Genomic DNA, 23,507 nt, shown 5'->3' on the forward strand with positions numbered 1-23,507 from the left:
ACGGGGGAGGCCACAACAGTGAGAGGCCCGCATACCGCAAAAAAAAAAATAAATAAATAAAAAATAAAAACAAACAAACTCACAGAAACAGAACAGACTGGTGGTCACCAGAGGCAGGAGGTGATGAGAGCAGATAAAGGAGGTCAAAGGGCACAAACTTCCAGTTATAAAATGAATAAGTCCTGGGGATGTAACGTACAGCATGGTGACTACAGTTAACAATTCTGTAGTGTATATTTGACAGCTGCTAAGGGAACATACCTCAAAAGTTCTCACCACAAGAAAAAACTCTGTGTGGTGAAGGATGTTAAGTAGACTTACAGTTGCGATCATTGTGTCATGTATACACATCTCAAGTCATTAAAGGTATATGTCAATTATACCTCAGTAAGACGGGAGGAGAAAAATTATCTTTCACTTTCTTCCACTGTCTTTCAGTTGTGAAATGACAATAGCAAAGCTAACTAAAATTAGCTGAACTTGGAGGCACCAAGGCCAGTAGGCCCCAGTGTGGTTCTAACATGAAAGGATGCTGAGGACTCGGGCCTAGCTCTGCTCTTAGGAGGAGAAAAAAAAGATGCTAACTTAGGGCTTTCACTACGCAGATGACATGAAAATCTGTGTCTCTGTTCCTGTTTTCTCTCCCAACTCGAGTTGCATACGCTCCCAGGCGTTTCTACTTATTTCTCTTTACATACGTCTTCTAAGAGCAGCACGTGAACCTCCTTGTACGTTCCCACAGCTACGCAATAAAAAAAGGAATAAATCAGGTCACCTCATTTGCAAATGGCACCTGGATGTGGTCAGGTAGAGAATGACTGGTGTAAAATGGTATTAAAAGAAAGGAATACAGTAAACAAAAACTGAATCTGAGGAAACCTTAAAAGCCAGGAAAAGGCCCATGATTTAGATGAAAGAAGCCCATCACCTCAGTACAAAAAAGGGTTTGACACAGGCCTTACTCCCAGTTCTAACCCCAGCTGCAACCAAAGGGCGAGTTCCACAAACCTTCTGTACCAGCTTTTCTGAAAGAGAAGTTAGAGGGATGAAGCCACATTTACACCAGTGCACGTGAGATGCATTAAAAAAAACGAGGGACAAGGGAGAGAAAAAGGCCACACTCGAACACCTAGGAACCTTTTGTTTTTTCTTTTTTTTTTTCTTTTGGTAAGGGAAGAGGTTTCTTTTTATTGTAAAGAACACATAACATTAAATTTACCATCTTAACCAGTTTTAAGTGTACAGTGCACTAGCGTGAAGTGTATTTACATTGTTGTGCAGCAGATCTCTAGAACCATTTTGTCTTGCAAAACTGAAACTCTAGGGAATTCCCTGGGGGTCCAGTGGTTAGGACTCCGCGCTTCCACTGCAGGGGGCAACTAAAGGGGATTCCCTGTTCCGGGAACTAAGATCCCACAAGCCATGTGGCGTGGTCAAAAAAAAAAAACCAACAACAAAAACCCTGAAACTCTATACTCTCAAATGCTTATGAACCTTTTCAGAGAGACCCCGCCCAATGGTCAGTGAGGCGCAGACAGGGTCCGGACTCTGACCCCAGGATGAATATTCCCGCCTTCAGAGGAGAGAGAGATGTGGTGTGAACAGAGGGTGGAGCCCATTCTTAGCTCTCCTGCACTTAAAGGCTGGGCCGAGAAGAAAAAAGGCCACAGCCAAGAGACATTTCACCAAAATGCCAATGTGTCGTGCACTCGTAGGGAACAGAGGCATTGTTACTTCCAGCTGTGGACACATTCACGGCCATCACTACCTGACAAAAGAGTCACCCCTCACAAGATTTTCAGAGTTGGCCCCAGAGTTACCTTCACTTCTCTTTTTAAATATCAAACATACCTTGGAATCCTGAGACTATTTGGACAACATCTTCATACACCATCAGAGTAGCAGATCGTTCTGGAAGCAGGCCCAAGCTCAGTGAAGAAAACACTGCAGAAACAAGGATAGATATGAGGGAATTCAAACATTTAAATCAAAATGCCCACTCCAGTTTTTTTTTTTTTTTTTTTTGGTGGTACGCGGGCCTCTCACTGCTGTGGCCTCTCCTGTTGCGGAGCACAGGCTCCGGACGCGCAGGCTCAGCGGCCATGGCTCACGGGCCCAGCCGCTCCGCGGCATGTGGGATCTTCCCGGACCAGGGCACGAACCCGCGTCCCCTGCATCGGCAGGCGGACTCTCAACCACTGCACCACCAGGGAAGTCCCCCACTCCAGTTTCTTAAGTACTCTGCATTCCTTGGATTCTCTGATTTCAACTCAATCAACAATATTGACTTTTTGTAGTGTGGCATAATAATAAATACATATTTGGTCTCTGCCTCTGGTTCCTGGCTCTTAAATCCCTTGTAATTTCCTGAGTGATCAGACTATCTTTTGCTCTGATGAGGAGACTCCGGGTGGGCTCCTGGAGGCAGGCTGCTCACCAAAAAGATCAAGCCATGATGAGAATCTTGGAACGTTCAGTCCCACCTGCCATCCTCCAGAGAGGACAGAGGGGGTGGAGAGCTAATGACTGACCACGCCTGCCATGACTGATGAAGCTACCATGCAAGTCCCAAAGGTACGGGCTTTGGGGAACTTCCAGCTGGTGAGCAAGTATGTGTGCTGGGAGGATGGTACACCCCAACTCCACGGGGACAGAAGCTCCTTCTGGACCCTTCTGGATCTCACCCTATTGTACCTCTTCATGTGGCTGTGTATCTGCATCCTCTATAATATCCTTTGTAATAAACCCGTGAATGTAACTGTTTTCCTGAGTTCTGTGAGCCATGATAGTGAATGAACCCAGGGCAGGGATCATGAGAACCTCTGATTTATAGCTGGTTGGTCAGAAGTACAGGTGACAACCCGGGGCTTGTGTCTGAAGTGGCAGTTGGTCTTGTGGGACTGAACCCTTAACCTGTGGCTTTTGAGTTAACTCTGGATAGTTACTGTCAGGACTGAATTGAATTGCAGGTCACCCAGTCGCTGTCCAGAGAGTTGGAGAACTGGTTAGCTTGAGAAAAACCCCACCCATCGGGTGTCAGAAGTACTGTAAACAGAGAGAAAGGAAACAATTTTTCCTTTAAGTATTATTAGCAAAAGGCTTTCAAAACGCCAAAAGAGTCCTGCAATCTCTCGTAGAACAACTGCTTGCCCTACAATAGTCAACTATGTATTTTTTATTCATTAGAAGCTGTTAGTAAAGTATCTGAACCTCCTCCCATTAGGAATCTATTAAAAGTTACAATGTACCCATTACATGGATGTAAAACATTGGGTATTAACATTAAGAAAGACTTTAAAAATATGTGCTTAGATTACTGTGTGCCTCATGATAAAAACAAACTTTCTTCCCTACTCTGGGAACTAATAATGACAGAACTTGTGCTATTTTTTTAAATTCTTGTTTCAGTACCTGGACTTCCAAGTAAAAAATTCACAAAGCCTACATGTTTCTGGGGAGATCATGAATTTTAAGAAACAAACAAATCAACATATTATGGAATAACAACAATCACTAACATTACTGAACCCTCACTAACATGTCAGACATTATTCTAGGTGCTTTCATTTTGGTAATTTATTTAACTCTCAAAACAGCTTTATGAAATGGTATTTTTAACATGCCCATTTGACAGGTAAGGAAACAGATTTATAGATAAGGAATTAACTTGTCCAAGACCCCGCAGCTGGTAAATACTGGAGCCAGGATTTGAACTCTGGAGTCTGACCTCGACTGCTATGCTTCATGGACTCAAATTCAAAGGCTTCTTGGACTCCATCCAGCCTAAGTCTCTAAGTTTAAAGAGGAGGAAAGTGAGGCCTAGAGAGGTAAAGTAACTTTCAAGGATACTATTAGGAACCAGAAATATCAAATGCTAAGAAAATCAATTACTTAGCACAATTGGCTCTGGATAATGCCAGAGGTGACCAGTGAGCGGCTGGCCTTGGACATGACCCTTCTCCCTACACATTTATTCCATTTATGTAGCTGCCAATATGTACAAGGCCCAGAGCTAGACGTGCAGAACAGATCAATGTTGGGGGCAGTCTGTGTCCTCAAGGGTTCTACATTAGAAGAAGACTTGGACGCACAACCAATAGCTGTAGGACAAGCAGAACGTGGCAAGTGCCATGACAAAGATAAGGATGTACCTTGGTGCTGTGAAAACAATCCAGCAGTTCCTTCAAATATTAAACACAGAGATTCCGGCAATTCCACTCCCAGGTATATAACCAGGAGAACTGAGAATATATGTTCATGCGAAAACCTGTACACGAATGTTCAGAGCAGCATCAGTCATACTAGCCAGAAAGTGGAAACAAGCCAACAGCCATCATCTGATGGGCAGATAAACGAAACATGGTCTATCCATACAACGGAATATTGTTCACCCATAAAAAGGAATAAAGTACTGATTCATGCTACAACATGGACAGACCCGGAAAACACCATGCTGAGTGAAAGATGCCAGACACAAAAGGCCAACACACTGGAGGATTCCATTCATCTGCAATATGTGGAACAGGCAAATCCACAGCGACAGAGGGATCAGTTGTTGCTGGGGGTTGGGGAAATGGGAAACAGCGAGTCAATCCTAACAGGCATGAGGGTTTTTTTGGAGGTGAAGAAAATATTCTGGAAGTAGACAGTGGTGATGGTTGCACAACCTTATGAATTATACACTTTAAAATGGTGAATCGTATGGTGATATGCATTATATCTCAAAAATAAATAAATAAATGAAGCAAGAAGAAAAAAAAAGAATTCACCTTGGGGGTTTAAAGTTGGAAGAAAAATCTATACCAAGTTGGGGGAGGGAGGATCAGGTCCTGTGTGTGAGCCAGGACTGAAGGGAGAAAGCCCAACTTGGGTAAATCCTGCAAAAGCACATCCCAGGGAAGCTTAAGCTTCTTTAACAGAGATCCCTGCACCCAAGGGCACAGGGCACCTAACGGCCAGGAAAGAAGAACCAGATTGCTGGTGCCTGTAGGGAGCAGCCCACCTCCAGACTTTGGCTTTGCCCTCCCCGCCTCTCTAGGTACAGACCTGGACCACACCGCTCCCTTCAAGAGCTCACACAGAGCCTGAAGGCATTTCCTTGGCCCTGAAAACCTCTTTGCTGTGTGGCTTGGGGGACTCTGAGCTGGAATCACCTGTGATTGGTCTCTCGAGATGCGTGTGATCATTACAGGATTTTTTTTTTTTTTTTTGGCGGTACGCGGGCCTCTCACTGTTGTGGCCTCTCCCGTTGCGGAGCACAGGCTCCGGACGCGCAGGCTCAGCGGCCATGGCTCACGGGCCCAGCCGCTCCGCGGCATGTGGGATCGTCCCGGACCAGGGCACGAACCCGTGTCCCCTGCATCGGCAGGCGGACTCTCAACCACTGCGCCACCAGGGAAGCCCTACAGGATGTTTTGAAACGTTTCTTGCCTATAGCATTTGGTGCTTCCAAACATCAGACATCTGCTCCAGCAAACTCTTCCGCAAACCCTATTTCATATACGAGAGAAGATGATTTCTTGTAATGACTATGATGAGATGTGGGTGGTAGAGACACCTGCAAGGGCTTCCTGGGCGGGAGGTGGCAGAGACGCCTCAGACCTGCAGGCAGACGGTATATTACCCATCAGAGAGGAGATGCTGACTGCTGTCTTGTTTTTTGAAAAGTAGACAGAAAGGAACATCTAACTCTAACTGGGAGAGGCTGGAACACTTCTGAGCGCAGAGAACAACCACACTGGGCATTAACGGATAGAAGACAAGCTTGCGAAGAGAACAGTAAAGGAGCAACAGTGCAGACAAGCACAGAGCAGGTAAAACGCCAGATTCCTTCAGAGAATAACAAACTGCCCAGGGTGACCAGACCGTGAGAAACGTAGGGAGAAGCGGCTGGGGAGGAGGTCCCTGTGTTCTGTTTAGTCTAAACGTGATCCTGAGGACATCAAATGCCTTTAGGCAGACATATAACATAGTTAGACAGATATATATACAGGCACACCTTGGAGATGTTGCGGGTTCAGTTCTAGACCACCCCAATAAAGCACATATCGCAATAAAGGAAGGCACATCAATGTTCTGGTTTCCCAATGCATACAGACATCATGTTTATATTATACTGTAGTCTATTAAGTGTGCAATAGCATCGTGTCTAAAAAACAACAGATATACCTTAATTTAAAAGTACTTTATTGCTAAAAAGTGCTAACCGTCATCTGAGCCTTCAGTGAGTTGTAAGCTTTTTGCAATAGTAACATGAAAATCACAGATCACCATAACAAATATAATAATAATGAAAAACTTGAAATACTGGGAGAATTACCAAAATGTGACACAAACACTAGATGAGCAAATGCTCTTGGGAAAATGGCGCCAATGGACTTGCTCAATGTAGAGTTGCCACAAACCTCCAATTTGCAAGAAATGCAATATCTGCAAAGTGCAATCAAGTGAAGTTCAATAAGACGAGGTCTGCCTGCATATATATAGAGAGAGATGTATAAATATACATCCATATATAAATACATATATCTAATATATAAATGTGTAAAATTATTATATTATAAAAATAATATAAATATATATTTAAAATACATTTTAAGACACTAATGGTCAGTAAAATAAAGGGCGTTTTGAAGGGGTCAGACTGAGCTGGCCAGAGGCCACTGCAGTAGCCCTGAACTGTTGCAAAAGGCCTGAGCTATAGAGGTGGAAATAATTAAGATGTGGAATCACAGTCTTTAGTGGATGGATGACACGTCATATAGCTAAATTTGTTCCTACCTGCTGCCAAAGGTAAAGGGTACTCTCCTTTTGCTGTGGTTCCCTGGTGCCCAATATGTACCCCCTTCCATGCAAGGGGAAAAAAAACCCCCACATCCTCCAGGAACTACTGTCAAGGATGAGAAAAGAAATTTATTCCCAAATCTCATAAGAACGCGTATGCAAACAAAACCACGTGTGGACATGTAGTAAAGAAATTATTTTTTAGTTTCAAATCTTAAAAATATGTTAGAAGAGGCTCCCAATTCTTTCTCCTCCTCACTCAATTACCTGGAATACCAAAAGTGCACCTTCAAAAATATGCATGAAAACAACATTATACTCTGTTTTTCACAGCAGACCAGTCTAAATTTTGCTCACGTTTTCTGTTAGATTCTAGTTAAGAGGATCTTGTTATGTTGACAGGGCAATCAGAGAAAAAGAAAGACATGGGAGGGTCCTTGAAAATTATTCGGTCTAATTGATTTAGTTTTAGAAACTAGAGATTTGGGCTCAGAAAGCTGTGATGGGCCCCCATGTGTGGGCAGAGCTGGAGGCGGGCAGGCCTAGAACCCAGGCATCTAGTCCAAAACGCTTGGAATTAAACTGCATTTTTTTACCATTATTTACTCATTTAAGAAGAATGGATATTATGAAAATGGTTGCCTTTTTCTCAAATGATCATGTTTACAAAGTCAAAGCCAATGTAGTTAAAGTACAGTCCGTCCTTATTTGTGGGTTCAGTATTTGCAAAGGTGCCTACTTGCTAAAGGTTATTTGTAACCCCAAGTCAGTCCTTGTGATGCTTTCTACGTGCACGTACAGAGGGGCCACAAGTCTGAGTCTCCTCCCAGCTGAGGTTGACCGAGGCGACGGACACTCTGCCTTCTCGTTTCAGCTCGCACACTATAAGCATCCTTCCTGCAATCAATTTAGTGCCAAGTTTTTGCATTCTTGTGCTTTTTGTTGGTGATTTCCCTGCTTCAAACAGCCCCTGAGTGCTGGCCCGAAGTGCTGTCCAGTGTCTCTAACTGCAGGAGGCTGGGATGTGCCTTACTACACGTTAGACAAGCTTCCCTTAGCCATGAGTTACTGGCGCTGTCGGCCACGAGTTCAAGGTTAATGAACCAACAATATATATTGAGTCAGGTATCTTGCAACGGAAACACACATCAAACAAGGAGATGGACTGATCAGTGGATGAAAACGTGACCAGAGGCTCTCAGGAACCTAACCCTGCACTTCCCCCGGGAGCAGTGGCTCAGGATTCACGACCTCAGTGTTCACGGTGACTCGGCAGAACCTAACTCCTGTGACGGTGAGAATCAGTGGTATTTTGTGCTGCTGCGCCCACGCCCCCGCCCCCAGCAAAGGTGGAGGTGAGGTGTCTGGATACCGTTTAGACTTCCCCCAGGGTTGTTTCCAGTGATTTCTCAGTGTGAAAAATGGGGGAGGTCAAACATTTTCTTTAGCAAGAACCTAACAAGGACCAGCTTTCTTATCGTGCTGGCCTTCCCAGGGTTCTGCCCCAGGCCCACTCCCCTCCACTCTCTGGGTGAGACCATTGCTCTGAGTCTCCCTTAAAAGCTGCTGATGGGCTTCCCTGGTGGCGCAGTGGTTGAGAGTCCGCCTGCCGATGCAGGAGATACGGGTTCGTGCCCCGGTCCGGGAAGATCCCACATGCCGCGGAGCGGCTGGGCCCGTGAGCCATGGCCGCTGAGCCTACACTCCGCAGTGGGAGAGGCCACAACGGTGAGAGGCCGGCGTATCGCAAAAAAAAAAAAAAAAAAAAAAGCTGCTGATGACCCCCAACTCCACCTCCACCTCCAAACCTCTTAAGCCCCAAACTCTTTTCAAACTCAAGCCCGAACACACTTGGCGTCCCAGAGGCAGCTCCAATCCAATCTACGCTAAAGTCATCACCAACTACAATCCTGACGCGCATCCCTTTCTCCCCATCTCCCCACCTCCATCCCACTTCCACCCACCTTTGCCTGAGCCCCAAGCCTGGAGAGAGGGGTGCACACGGGAGGGAGGAAGAGGGCTTCTTTCAGCCGACGGCATGAATCCATCAAGTCAACTTGAGGGAACCACACGGTGGCAGGTCTGCCAAGCCCACCGCCCGTCTGGTGTTCCATCCACTCCATCACCAGCCACAAACCCGAGACTCAACTTACATTTATTCTAATTCGTCCCTTCCCTCACATCTCTCCCACCCATTCTCCAAGGCTTTCTGGATTTTGCCTGCTAAATATTTCTCAGGTGTATCTCCTTTTCTCTAACATTTTGCTAAAGGATTTCCTCAGTTGTACCTCTTTCAAATCCACTTTCCATAGCTCTCAAAGCAGTGGTCCCAAACTATAGTGAACATTTTTATCCATAAATACCCTGCGGGGGTAGGAGTTGCTTGTGAAAACGCAGGTTCCTGGGTCAATCTGCCCAGTCTGAATGGTTGAGTCCTGGAATCTGGATCTTTTTACAAGCACCTTCTGATGCTAATATCTATTCATCCTCAAGACTCAGCTCCCTCTCAGCCTCTCCAGGAAGCCTTCCTTCGTTCGCTCACCTAGGCTGGTGAACTGGTCCCCAGCATCCCCGCAGGCACCTAAATCTATCAGAGCATTGATCCCATCAGGAGGAATCGGGTGCTGTGGCTGACTTCATAACTAAACGATGAAGTCCCCAGGGGCGAGTTCTGCGTCTTTAGATCTGTATCCTTAGTGGTCAGGGTAGTGCCTGGCACACAGTAGCTACTCAATAAGTGTAAACTGAACTTAAAGAGAATTTTGTGGCTGAGGGTAGATGCTGGGGCTGGAAAAGACGGGCACAGTCACGCTTGGCTCCCGTGTGCCCCAGGGGCAGCAGGGACCCTGATGGGGCGTGTCCAGTGGCACACAGGTGAGCACTAAGTGCTTGGCATTTTGCCAGGCACTGTGTTAGATGCTACACGTTTATCAAGCCCCTGCTCTGCTGTAGGTACTGTAAGCTAGCGCACCTACGTTAACTACTGTTTACTCAGGACCACTCTGCGAGGTGGTATCAGCTCCCTTTTGCAGAGACTGGCGTCAAAGCTGGAGGGGCTGGGGCTTCCCTGGTGGCGCAGTGGTTGAGAGTCTGCCTGCCAATGCAGGGGACACGGGTTCGTGCCCCGGTCCAGGAGGATCCCACATGCCGCGGAGTGGCTGGGCCCGTGAGCCATGGTCGCTGAGCCTGCGTGTCTGGAGCCTGTGCTCCGCAACGGGAGAGGCTACAACAGAGAGAGGCCCGCGTACCGCAAAAAAAAAAAAAGCTGGAGGGGCTCAAGCACAGACCCGGAGCCAGAACCCAGGTCCAAAGCCCATGCTCCTCCCAGCCGCCCACCCCCGCTAGCCTCAGAGCAATAGTGCCGGCAGGTAATGTGGTCCAGGCACTAGATGGAGCCTGAGGTGAGGGGACTGAGGTGGCACCGTCTGCTGCTTCCCACCTACTCCATCCCCAGCTGAACCCATGTCAGGGACCATCCTCGCCCCCTGTGGTAGACCGGCTGCTTTGCAGCGGTGAATGGTAATGTGCTATTGTGATTTATAATAAGTCATATATATTTGGTCTTGGTCTCATTCCTGCCTCACAGCTCCTAAACCCCTTGGAATTTCCTAAGTGATAAGGGCAATAAAGGTATCTTTTGTTATTTATAACAAGCCACTTACCATGGGAGTTTCAGTTAATATAGTAATTTTTGGAAGGCCCCTAGATAACCCACGATGGGGGCTGGTTGGCAGGGGAAACAACCATGTGATTAGAGGGTTGGAACTTTCGGTCTCACCCTGTCCCTGAGCTCCAGGGAGGAATGGAGAGAGGGCTAGAGGCTGAATAAATCACTAATGGCCAATGATTTAATCAGTCATGTCTACATAATGAAGATTCCATAAAAAACCAAAAGGATGGGGTTTGGTGAGCCTCTTGGTTGGTGAACACTTGGAGGTGCTGGGGGGGTGGTGCACCTGGAGGGGATGGAAGCTCCACACCCCTTCCCACAGACCTTGCCCTACGCGTCTCTTCCATCCAGCTGTTCCTTTAATAGCCTTTGTAATAAACTGGTAATCTAGTAAGTACCCAGCTGGTGTCACAGAATCCGCAAATTGCTGGATGTGTGGCAAAACGCCCGCATGTTTGGTGATCAGACATGCCAGAAGTGGAGTACAGTGTTGAGAGGGGAAGAAACACACAGCAGTGTTCTTCCTGAGCAGGTGAGAAAGAGAAAGACAGTCTCACCATCATTCCCCACCTTTTGGCCAGCCTTGCTCTCGGACCCTGAAGCAAGACAAGAAAGCCCCATTCCAGGGCACTGCCCCAATCCCATTGGCTGGTTACGATCAGTAAGGTATAGAGCGGAACGCTGGGGAAATGAGTTCCATTACATGGATAGTAACGTACAACCAGCTTCATACCGGGATCCCACCTTTCCTGCACATAAGGGGCCCCAAAAGCTAAGGCAGAGAATGGACAAGTATTTTCCTGATTGTCTGACTTAACCCTTAACACTTACAAAATTGTTTCTATGTCTGACTCCATCCCTAGCCTGACTATAAGCCCTGTTTTAGAGAAAGGTTAAGACCACCTTACCGGGTAACCGGATTGGCTTCCACGGGGCAGAGTTTGGCACGTAGGCATGCTTTGTGGCGGTGACAATCAGCTGACTGCCCAGCTTATACTGGAATTTGAGGAAGGCGACGCCATCTGTACCCGAGGTGCCAGAGGCGATGGAGACCTGGTTGGTGAAAATCTCAATGAGGGCATCGGGGACAGGCTGATGGGTGCTGGCGTCACTGATGTGGACCTTCAGGGTGACCTCTGGAAGAAGGACAGAGCAACACAGAACAGTGGCTATTAACTGGGCAGCTCCAGCAGAGATTCTGCTACAACCGCGATGGGTAGTACAAAGTGGGATAGGCTAAGAAAATCTCTATCTACGCCCAAAATATAAATCATTTTAACCGGGAATGTTCTCTTCTTAGAGGTCCTTTTTTCACTTTACATGATTTCTTACCTTCCTCAAAACCACTGCCCATAACAAACTGCTTTCCCCCTGCCTCCTCCTGGCTCACACCAACAAATAATTGAGAGAAAATTTCTACCCCTTTAAATAAACGCAATGCTCTTTTATTCTGCCCAGTGCTGCTGGCAAACACAGCCTAAGCAAGGCTCGGGCTGCTACAGAAAGACCCTGCAGGTGCTAAGATTTGCAGCAAAATTCTTCAATGGTCCTGGTGAACACGGATGTGTAGAGCTCAGGGTTGCTGTGCTAGTAAGCATGAAGACGTCACTGAAAAGTAGTCAAAAATACCTTTAAAAGGGAGGACCCAAACAGTGGAGAAGGTCAGAAGAAGAAAAAAATAAAAGTAAACATTTGAAAAGATGGCTGAAGTTGAGTTAGTAGTATTGGCAAAACCAGAAAACGGATGTGGGAAATGGACAGCTCCAGGTTAACGGTAAAAATTACGCTGGAATGGATAATTTTCATTTATTCATGCAAGAGATGTATATTGAACTGTTACCCCACACCTAGAATCATGAGCAACTGTGCACAACTACAGTGGTGAAGGGAAGGGAGTAGACAGGTAAGTGCTATGCCTGGGGGGCATCTGGAGGAGGCACCAAGGGGGCACTTACAGAACAGCACATGCAAAGGCCCGGAAGCAAGAGAAAGCCCTGCTTCCTGGAGAAACGGAAATAGGAAATAGGTTCTGAAAGCTGGAGGGGGCGTGTGAGGGCTACAAAGCCCAGGGAAAGACAAGGCTCGAGAGGCCAACAGGGGCCAGATCAGATATGGCTTTATAAGTGACCTAAAAGGATGGTTCTTTATCTTGATCGCTCTTCCACCTTGCTGACTTGCTGGAAATCAAACTTATGCGTAGAAACATCTGGTTTTGGATGAAGGATGGACTCAGGGATTGGCAAGACTGGAGACCGAGCATCTAGTTAAGAGATTCTTGTAATAACCCATCAAGAGATGGTGGTGGACCATGGTGGACATCAGTGAAAGGATGCTGATTCCAGATCCATTCTAGAACGATCAGTGTATTCTGCTCCAAGAAACCCCTTTGGCTAAGGTATGAAGGGAGTAAATGGTAGCCAGTGACCTAAGTTCACTAGCCACTTAGAGGCACTGCTTGCCACATTGTGAGCTGCCTCAGTTCTGGAAGCCTTACTGGTGATCTGGGAGAGGGGGGTGGGACAAGGAACAGGTGAGCAGGGAGGCTCACGTTTCAAGAACCACTGGAGAACCGCTGGCTCAGCGGAGAGACCACTGGGGAGGTCAAGGCTGGCTGGGGGCAACCTGAGAGTGAGAGGAGGAGGCGTCCAAGCTAGCCCCGTGGGAACTGCCCAGAGTGCATCTCTAGAGTTCTAGGCAATTCACACTCCAGGTCTGACCCTCGGCTCCACCAAGCTCCAGCCACCTGGCCTTGGGCAAGTTACTTATGGTTTCCAGGTCTCGGTCTCCTCATCTATAAATGGGGGATGATAACGACATATACCTCAGTATAATTACAAACACAAGCTAGTGCTGTTACGTTATTCCAGTCACTATGCTTGAAAGCATTCGGTCACAGTGTCCAAGGGTCCCAGGACAGGGCACGGGAAGGAGAGCTGGAGAGGAAAAGGGTATGAACCTAAGGGGAGGAATGAGACATCCTTCTCGGGGGCTAATAACTCAATATCCCAAGCTCTTCTCCAACTGAGGCCTCTACCTTGACTAGAACTTCTTCTGGTTCGAGAACGTCCACCTTGGTAACGTGGTGGCGATCTTATGATGTGAAAGCAACCTTTTCAATACTGCAAATTTCACTTAGCCGATCGTTTTCTCACCCTTTTTTCACATACCGATGAGATAGGCTGGGAGCCGGGACCCTTTAGCAGAATGACTGCACCTGGACAAACGTCTCCTTGAGCAACAGAATAGAAAGAAACTATAAAGGAATAAAAAGTAACTGCACGCATGCACAGTGGGGCAATTATGAACAATAAGATACAAAAGGCCACAAATCAACCGCCACTTCTTAGGGGCCGGGAGCAAAAGCAGGGTCCTGTGCAGGGTCCCTGCACACGGCACCAGCAAGGGGGTGGGCAGACCACCGAAGCGACGTGTCCTGCCCGGCCCAGAGACCTGCCCCTGTTGTTCTCTCATTTGAGGAACCAGTTCGCCCCTCCTCGGGGGGCGAGCAAGGGCACCTGTTACTGGTTTCTGCTCCCTCGCACTGCCGCCTCCCCAGTAAAACCTTGCCTGACTCGTTCGGTTGGCCTCTTCTCAAGTTCTACTGATTAAAGAGTCCAAGGGCTCGGTGAGTATCACTTACTTAATCCATGTCTTGACTAGATGACCGTAAGGAACCCCTAAAGAATCCTAGACCTTGGTGCTATATAAGGTCTGCACCAAATAAATCTCTCAAAACCTTGTAGAGGGGCTTCCCTGGTGGTGCACTGGTTAAGAATCCGCCTGCCGGGCCTCCCTGGTGGCGCAGTGGTTAAGAGTCCGCCTGCCGATGCAGGGGATACGGGTTCGTGCCCCGGTCTGGGAGGATCCCATATGCCGCGGAGCGGCTGGGCCCGTGAGCCATGGCCGCTGGGCCTGCGCATCCGGAGCCTGTGCTCCGCAACGGGAGAGGCCACAACAGTGAGAGGCCCGCATACCGCAAAAAGAAAAAAAAAAAAAAAAAAAAGAATCCGCCTGCCAATGCAGGGGACATGGGTTCGATCCCTGGTCCGGGAAGATCCCACGTGCCACAGAGCAACTAAGCCTGTGCACCACAACTACTGAGCCTGCGCTCTATAGCCCGTGAGCCACAACTACTGAGCCCGCGTGCCACAACTACTGAAGCCTGCACACCTAGAGCACATGCTCCGCAACAAGAGAAGCCATCGCAGTGAGAAGCCCACGCACCGCAACGAAGAGTAGCCTCCACTCGCCACAACTAGAGAAAGCCCGCGCGCAACAATGAAGACCCAACACAGCCAACAATAAATAAGTAAATAAATAAAATGCCTTAAAAATAAAAAAGCCAATTCATGAAACCATTTGTGGAAAGAAAAAAAAAAAACCCCAAAAACCTTGTAGAGAAACAAAGTGCTACAGAAATTGAACCTGGGGGCTTCCCTAATGGCGCAGTGGTTGAGAATCTGCCTGCCAATGCAGGGGATACAGGTTCGAGCCCTGGCCTGGGAAGATCCCACATGCCGCGGAGCAACTGGGCCCGTGAGCCACAACTACTGAGCATGCGCGTCTGGAGCCTGTGCTCCGCAACGGGAAAGGCCACGATAGTGAGAGGCCCACGCACCGCGAGGAAGAGTGGCCCCCTCTTGCCACAACTAGAGAAAGCCCTCGCACAGAAACGAAGACCCAACACAGCCATAAATAAATAAATAAATAAATGAAAAGAAATTGAACCTGGTTACTTCATACTACAGGAGAAGAAAACTGCCAAAAGAGGGATAAAGTCAACATCAAGAAAATCAAGGATATGGCATTACAAAACATATTTAGTTGATTCCTTCCAATCTTATCATTGTTATCTTAATGCAGGTTTGCAGTATGTACAAACACACATTTGTTTTCTTATTGAACTGGGGTCTTCCTTGTCCCCAGGTGGTATGGGAAGTTATAAATGAATTAACATGTGCATAGCAGAAATCCTCTCAAACAGGGCAAGTGGGAAGGTGGCTTTGTAGTTGCAGTGATGATCTATGTAATCTTATGGTAATGCAACATTTACTAACAACTGGGATTACAAGGTTTCTGCTTTCTCTTAACTGTCTGCTGAGAAGGCAAAAGCATCTGAGATTTGGAAGAAGCTAAAGGATTTGTGAATGAACACAAGAAAGGAGTTCTCCTATAATCGACGTCCTAGGTTCTACCACTTGAATTGCTTCTAAAACAGGAAGCCTAGTTTATGTTCTGCAATTGTAGTCCTTGGAAGAGATTACGTAGCTACTTCTTTTGGTGTGCTAGGATGTGAAAACATGTCACTATAGTTAAGAACTTATTACAGACCACTGGGGTATCATATTTTTAAAACTTCTGCAATTTGCTTTATTCATATGACAGTACAGCATGAACAGTCCTCTTGTTCAGTGGTTCTATATCTAGTTCATTTTTTTAGAAATGGACTTTATCTTTTAGAGCAGTTTTAGGTTCACAGCAAAATTGAGTGGAAGTCACAGAAATGTCTCACTGGGGTATCATTTTTATAGAAATACTTATATTAGCCATTCAACAGCAAATAAAATTGTTCCCACTAAATGACAACCAGGGGAGTGATCTTATGACAAGGTGGAGCACTATTAACTATTTATTAATCTCATCTTGCAGATAAAAGGAAGCCCCTATACATGGCCACAGACCTAAGTATGCATTAAGATCCACTCCTGGGCGTATATCCGGAGAAAACTCTAATTCGAAAAGATACACACACCCTAATGTTCACAGCAGCAGTATTCACAATAACCAAGACTTTGAAGCAACCTAAGTGTCCCTCGACAGATGAATGGATAAAGAAGATGTGTTACATATATACAATGCAATATTACTCAGCCATAAAAAAGAATGAAATAATGTCATTTGCAGCAACCTAGATGGATGGACCTAGAGATTATCATACTCAGTGAAGTAAGTCAGAAAAAGACAGATACCATATGATATCACTTATATGTGGAATCCAAAATATGGCACAAATGAATTTATCTACAAAACAGAAACAGACTCACAGACATAGAGAACAGACTTATGGTTACCAAAGGGGAAGGTTTGGGGGGAGGATAAATTAGGAGTTTAATAATAAATTAATAAATTAGGCATTAGCAGATACAAGCTACTATATACAAAATAGACAAGCAACAAGGCCCTACTGTATAACACAGGGAACTATATTCAATATCCTGTAATAAACCATAATGGAAAAGAACATGAAGAAGAATATATATATGTATGTGTATATATACATATATATATATATATATATATATATATATATATATATATATATATGACTGAATCACTGCTGTACAGCAGAAATTAACACAACCTTGTAAATCAACTATACTTCAATAAAAAAAAATAAGATGCACTATGTTTCTTTGTTGGTCATGACAGCTGATGTATCCTGAGGAGATGGGGCACCTGATTACTAATTTGAAGCCGGGACATTATTCTTTCACCCTCTGTCCTGAACATCCATCACCAACTTCTGCTGATTCTGATTCCAGAATATAGACCTCAAAGCCGGCCTTTCCTTCCCATCCCTTGTTAACACTGCCCTATCTCAGGCTGTGGAAATCTATCACCCAGACTGCTGTTCAGCCTCTTCACAGAAATTGCCACTGTCTTAAGACCTGATCCCTGAGCTCCCACTGAAGCCGGTATTTCAGGGAGCCACCTGAAATATGGGTCTCACCACTTCCTGTCGCCCTTCAAACGCGACAGTGCTCCCCACCAAATGTGGCCGAGGGCCAGATGTGGCCAGCTGCCTGTTCTGTGTGGTGCAGAAGCCAAGAATGGTTTTTCCACTTGTAAATGATTGGGGGGAAAATAAATTCAAAAGAATAATAGTGAAATGAAATTTACCTGGAACTTGAATTTGTGTGCATAAATAAAGTTTTAATGGAACACAGCCACGCCCACACACATCGTCCAAGGCGGTTTTTGCATTTCGATGGTGGAGTTTAGAAGTTTTGACAGAGACCTAAGGCCTGCAAAGCCTGAACTATTTACTTTCGGCCCTGTAAAGAAAAACCTGCCCACCCCTGACCTACACGATCCGTTTTAAGGCACCCAAGGTCCTCCACAATCCAGTTCCACCTGATCCGCACATACCACAGGCCCCTGACACTGTCCCCTACGTTTCCTACTTTCCTTCCTGCTGCTGCCTGTCATCTGTGTAGGAAATGCCCTTGTCCAACTTCGCTCTCCTGTTGCTAATGCCTGTTCATCCTTTCAAAGTCCTGGTTCAGGTTTATTCGAGAAACTGCTCACAGCTCACCAACTGCTCTCCACACCGGGTTAGAGGCCCCTCACCTGGGTCCTCCGCACTGCATACACTGAGACTGCTCCCTCTGTTTCCATCTCAGCCCGTTTTTATTGCACACCAACAATGTGGGTAGACAGCAGTGAATGCACCCCCAACGCTGAGGAGCTCTTGGCTTTAGACATTAAATAAATAAAGACCAAGTATAATTACAAACTGGGAAAAAATGCCTCCAAGGAAAGCTGGGTACCACAGGACAGCAGGATGGAGGACAGCCGAATTTCAACTGTGAAGGCCTTTCAAGGAGGTGTCATGTAAGCTCAGGCCTGAAGGATGCACAGGAACCCGCCAGGCAAGGGGGCGCAGGTGGGGCTACAAACACCTGGGGGTGAGAATGACCTGGTTGCTTAAATGGAGTTAGGACCAATGTGGAGGGAAATCCCGGAGAACAGCTAACCGTCTCCTAAGACTGCAGTGTGGGGGCCACCAGCCACAGGGGGTGTGTGTCAATTTAAGTTTAAATTCATTAAAATGAAATTAAATTAGAAATTGGGCTCCTTGGATACACCAGGCACATTTCAAGTCCTCAACAGCCATGTGTGACCAGTGGCTCTCATACTGGACAGCACAGAGAGAACATTTCCACCAACACAGAAACTTCTATCAGACGGCACTGACGATGCATTACAAATGCTCACCTCAGAGTCTGAGTAAAGAGATCCAGGGTATCTGGGTGGCTCAACAAACTCCCAAGGAAAGCACGTCAAGTGTGATTCTGCAGCCCGCCTGGATCTGACCTTGGCTCGAGGCCCCTGCAGTGACTTTCAGGTTCCATGTATTCTCCACCCCACAGCCAAATTACCTCCCAGACTCAGCTCCTACACGGCTCCCACCCCCAATTCAAGGAGCTGCAAGGGGGCAGGCTCTTTGGGCTGTTTCTTTCCTCGGCAACCTCCCCCCACAAACCCATTCCCCGGGGCTCCTCCCTCCCTCACCTCCTGAGCCTCTGCTTAAATGAGGCCTTGACTGACCACTAGTTATGTCTTTTAAACTTTTATTATGGAAATGTTAGAACACATATAAAAGTAGAAAAAACAGTATGAGGATCCCCCCAGCATTGATAAGCTTCAAATATCAACTTTCTACCATTCTTGTCTCATCTGTGCTCCCCGCACCCGATTTTCCCTCCCCTCCCCCTCCCTCCCCTCCCCCTCCCTCACCCTTCCCTTCCCTTCTCTTTCCTCCTTCCTTTCGTCATTCTTTCCTTCCCTTCCTCATTTTTTTTTTTTTCTGAAACATTTTGAAGCAAATCCCAGACATCATAACATTAGGTCACATTATTTCCCCATAAATACTTCAGTTTACAACAGATGAGGATTTTTTAAAAAATACCCCAAATGCCATTAACAGACCCAGTTTATAGAACCACCTCTTTATATTGTCTCATACCCAGCAAATATTCAATTTTCTCTGATTGTTTAAAAATAATCGTTTTTACAATTCTGACCACCCTCTCTAAAATGTCAATCCCAACATCTCCCTGAACTTCTGATATTATCATGCTCTGCCTTTTCTTTTGTGCATTACACTTATCGATTCTAACATGTTTCTAATTTATATGTGTATTAACTGTCTGACTCTTCTGGGACATAAACTTCGAGAGAGCTGTTTTGTCTGTTTCTCTTCCCTTCTTTATTCATGTATCCCAAGCACAAAGAATAGTCTCTGGCACATAGGACCTCAATATCTACGTTGAATGAATTTCTAAAACTAACAAGCATTTCTGGGTATCATCTGGTATATGGCCTAAATATACCTGTTTTTTGTTGTTGTTCCATTGATTTATTCATTATTATTTTATTATTATTACTATTAATTTATTTTGTTTTGGTTGTGCCGCATGGCTTGTGGGATCTTAGTTCCCCCGCCAGGGACTGAACCCAGGGCCACAGCAGTGAAAGCACTGAGTCGTAACTACTGGACCACCAGGGAACTCCCCGTCATTATTGGGGTTTTTTCCTCATTATTTTTTTTAAATAGAAACGATCAAAATTCATTTGAGGAGCATTAATCAATCCAGATAACTAATTAATTGTACTTAATCAGAAAATATTTATTGATCAGCTACTATGTGTTTGGTATTATACTAGGGACTGTGGAAGATGAAAAAGACATGGTCGGGGGCCTCCCTGGTGGCGCAAGTGGTTGAGAGTCCGCCTGCCGATGCAGGGGATACGGGTTCGTGCCCCGGTCTGGGAGGATCCCATATGCCGCGGAGCGGCTGGGCCCGTGAGCCATGGCCGCTGAGCCTGCGCGTCCGGAGCCTGCGCGTCCGGAGCCTGTGCTCCGCAACGGGGGAGGCCACAACAGTGAGAGGCCCGCATACCGAAAAAAAAAAAAAAAAGACATGGTCGGGCCTCCCTGGTGGCGCAGTGGTTAAGAGTCCGCCTGCCGATGCAGGGGATACGGGTTCGTGCCCCGGTCTGGGAGGATCCCATATGCCGCGGAGCGGCTGGGCCCGTGAGCCATGGCCGCTGGGCCTGCGCATCCGGAGCCTGTGCTCCGCAACGGGAGAGGCCACAACAGTGAGAGGCCCGCATACCGCAAAAAGAAAAAAAAAAAAAAAAAAAAAAGAAAAAGACATGGTTACTGTTTTTAAGGAGTTTACAGTTTTCTGGGGGGTAGGGGTGGGGAGAGGTAAGACCAATCCATGTGCAAAAAGGCTGAAGCTGGATAAGACAGAGGAAAAAAAATAAAGCAAAAAAGAGACTAAGAGGGTCTGGAGTTTACAAACATAAACAGAAACTAACAAAGAAAAAAGATCTGAAAATACCCAGAGAAGTAGAGGTGATGTAGGGGTGATATTAACAATTTTAAAAAGGGGTACCATTGGCTACACAAGCATGTATGGTATGAATACCGGCCGTGATCATGGTTTATTGAATTCAATGGGGGAATGCTTCTTGGAAGAGAAGAAAGTTGAAGCTGAGACTGGAAGGGCGGGTGGCACAGGAAGATGAACTTTGATGGCTAGCCCAGCATTTTCGGAAGATTTCAGTATGTTCCTGCATCACATGTTTGGTCTAAGGCAGAAGCCAGGGACTTGTTTTCCCAGCTGCCCTGGTAGCTAAGATGGAGGAATGGATTTTGGCCTTGCTAACCTAACTTCTGCTAATCTGTTCCACCCTCATGCTGGATTTTGATTTAGAAGACAGCAGGTGCTAAAGCAGGTGCTAACAACAAGGCCCTACTGTAGAGCACAGGGAACTATGTTTAATATCTTATAATAAACTATAATGGAAAAGAACCTGAAAAAAAAATATATATATAACTGAATCACCTTGCTGTACACCAGAAACTAACACAACATTGTAAATCAACTACACTTCAAGAAAATTAAAAAAATAATAAAAAAGCAGGTGCTTTTTCTGACCAAGGGACCAGGGAGGAGACGTCTGGTTGGGGGCAGCGGTGTGAGCGGCCCCGTCTCAGGGCAGGAGGGCAGTGAGGTGGTCCCGGCTCAGTCTCCTCATATGGCTGTGCACCTCGTCCTCACAGGAGTTTTGTGAGCTCCCTAGCTGGAGTGGGAAGGGGTGGGTTGCACCCCTCAGGTTCTGTGCTGTCCTGGGATGACTCTACACGACAGAGGACCATCTCTTTGAAACTGCACCCACCTGGTTCTCCTCCCACTCCCTGGCCTTCCTTCTCAGTATCTGTGATGGCTAATGGTATATGTCAACCTCACGGGGCCATAGGGCGTCCAGATGTTTGGTCAAACATTAACCTGAGTGTGTCTGGGAGGGTGTTTCTGGAGGAGATGAACATTTAACCGAGCAAAGCAGCTCAGCCTCCCTCACGTGGGTGGGGCTCGTCCAATCAGTTGAAGGCCTGGAGAGAACAAAAAGGCTGACCTTTCCCAGAGTAAAGGGAGACTTCCTCCTGCCTGCCAGCCTTTGAACTGGAACATCAGCTTTTTCCTGCTTTCAGACTTGAGCTGAAATTTCGGCTCTTCCTGGATCTCAAGGCTGCCAGCCTTTGAACTAGAACTTACACCATCAGCTCTCCTGGGCATCCAGCTTGCTGACTCACCCTATAAACCTCGGGACTTGTCTCCATAATCATGGGAGCCAATTCCTTAGAATAAATCTCTTCCTAAATGTCTGTGCATCCTATGGGTTCTGTTTCTCTGGAGAACGCTGACTACCAGAGTCCCCATCAGGGGTTCCAATTCTGCAGCATGGTGGGTGGACCCGTGGGTGTGTGGCTCAGACCTCTTCTTCTTTTTTTTTTTTTTTGCAGTACGCGGGCCTCTCACTGTTGTGGCCTCTCCCGTTGCGGAGCACAGGCTCCGGACGCGCAGGCTCAGCGGCCATGGCTCACGGGCCCAGCCGCTCCGCGGCATGTGGGATCCTCCCAGACCGGGGCACGAACCCGTGTCCCCTGCATCGGCAGGCGGACTCTCAACCACTGTGCCACCAGGGAAGCCCCCTCAGACCTCTTCTTGCGTCACGCCTCCACTAGAATTCAGAACTCCTTTGCTCTTGGCAGGTTTGAAGAGTTTGACTCTGCAGGCACGAACCAGTCCATTTCCAAAGAGCACCTGCTTGGCGGGTAGAGCGCTAATCGTTATCTTTTAGTCCAGCCTGATCTCTCGCCATCTCCTTTCTATCTGCCACAGACTTAGAACTCAATGCGACGAGTCTGTTTCAGACTGCTGGCTGGAGAGGAGGCACCCACACAGCAATTTAGAGCAAACACAACGGCAGGGCCAAGAGGAAGGAATCGCAGTGCATCCTTCGCAGGTGCAGTTTAACAGAACTGCCTGCAGACACTGGGAGGCCATGCAGCAAGCATGCCACGTCGTCTCCCCTTTCATCTTCAACTAATAATTCACGGCTTTAGTTATTTTTCTACAAATGACAGAAGCCAGTTATTTCATAACTTCTCACGCAGACTCCAAAACCAACATTCTCCATCTAACGGTCACCTGCTAACAGGTACTACTCCGGATCACAGCGCCCTCTGTGGCTGTCACTGGGAGTACAGCTGAGAGGACCACTCTCGCCGGCGGAGTGAACAGCCTCCGTGCCTCGGTTTCAAATCTATTCGAACAAACTCTGGCTCATCATGGAAGGGAAAGTGAAGCCTGTGGGCTCCATCTTTTTTTTTTTTTTGGTTTCTTTCTGTGAAGTTTTTGGCTCCCTCTGACCATTTTTCATGCCTTTTTATATTCCCTCAAATTGGCCTTGATTCTGGGATTTTAACTTTTTTCTTTCCTTTTGGTGTTTAGAGCTGTTGGTTTCCACAGCAACCCACCTCGTTGGGAATCCAGTGTTTGCTGGGTTGGCCATCAGGCTCTGTGGAAAGAAAGTCCATTTCCACCAGCAGATCAAGCAAAGGCTTTGATCCCAAGCTGCCTGGACCCCCTGTGGCTGCCAACCACCAGGGAAAACAGCAGAAAAGCAAGTCACTCAACTCAGCCTCCAGCACTGTAATTAGTTATATTTAACCCAAATTCAGGGGAGTCACAATGGATTTCCATCTCTTAAGTCAAAATATAAAAACTTACTTGCTCATTTAAAAACATTTTCTAAATGGGAGGTTACTTTTAAAATGTTACCAGAACTTTGCTCTAAGAGATCCTGCCCTATATTACTTGGTGCTAACATTTAACAGTATCTGTATACATGGAATTGTCAGTTCTTATACAGCAATTACAGGTACATCCTGAGTTGCCCAACATGTTAAGGGGCA

General features: G+C 46.6%; 1 protein-coding gene across 1 annotated transcript in view; it reads right to left on the minus strand.

Moving 5' to 3' along the window:
• FAM171A1 (family with sequence similarity 171 member A1) overlaps nucleotides 1–23,507 on the minus strand; it is a 133,751-nt gene that overhangs the window by 52,182 nt on the left and 58,062 nt on the right. The window contains exons 2-3 of the mRNA XM_060097783.1: nucleotides 11,362–11,589; nucleotides 1,852–1,944 (exon numbers count right to left, since the gene is read on the minus strand). Coding sequence (XP_059953766.1) covers nucleotides 1,852–1,944; nucleotides 11,362–11,589 — 321 coding nt within the window. The remainder of the gene's footprint in view (nucleotides 1–1,851; nucleotides 1,945–11,361; nucleotides 11,590–23,507) is intronic.

Source organism: Mesoplodon densirostris, chromosome 4 (assembly GCF_025265405.1).
Source record: "Mesoplodon densirostris isolate mMesDen1 chromosome 4, mMesDen1 primary haplotype, whole genome shotgun sequence".
Lineage (NCBI taxonomy): Eukaryota > Metazoa > Chordata > Mammalia > Artiodactyla > Ziphiidae > Mesoplodon > Mesoplodon densirostris.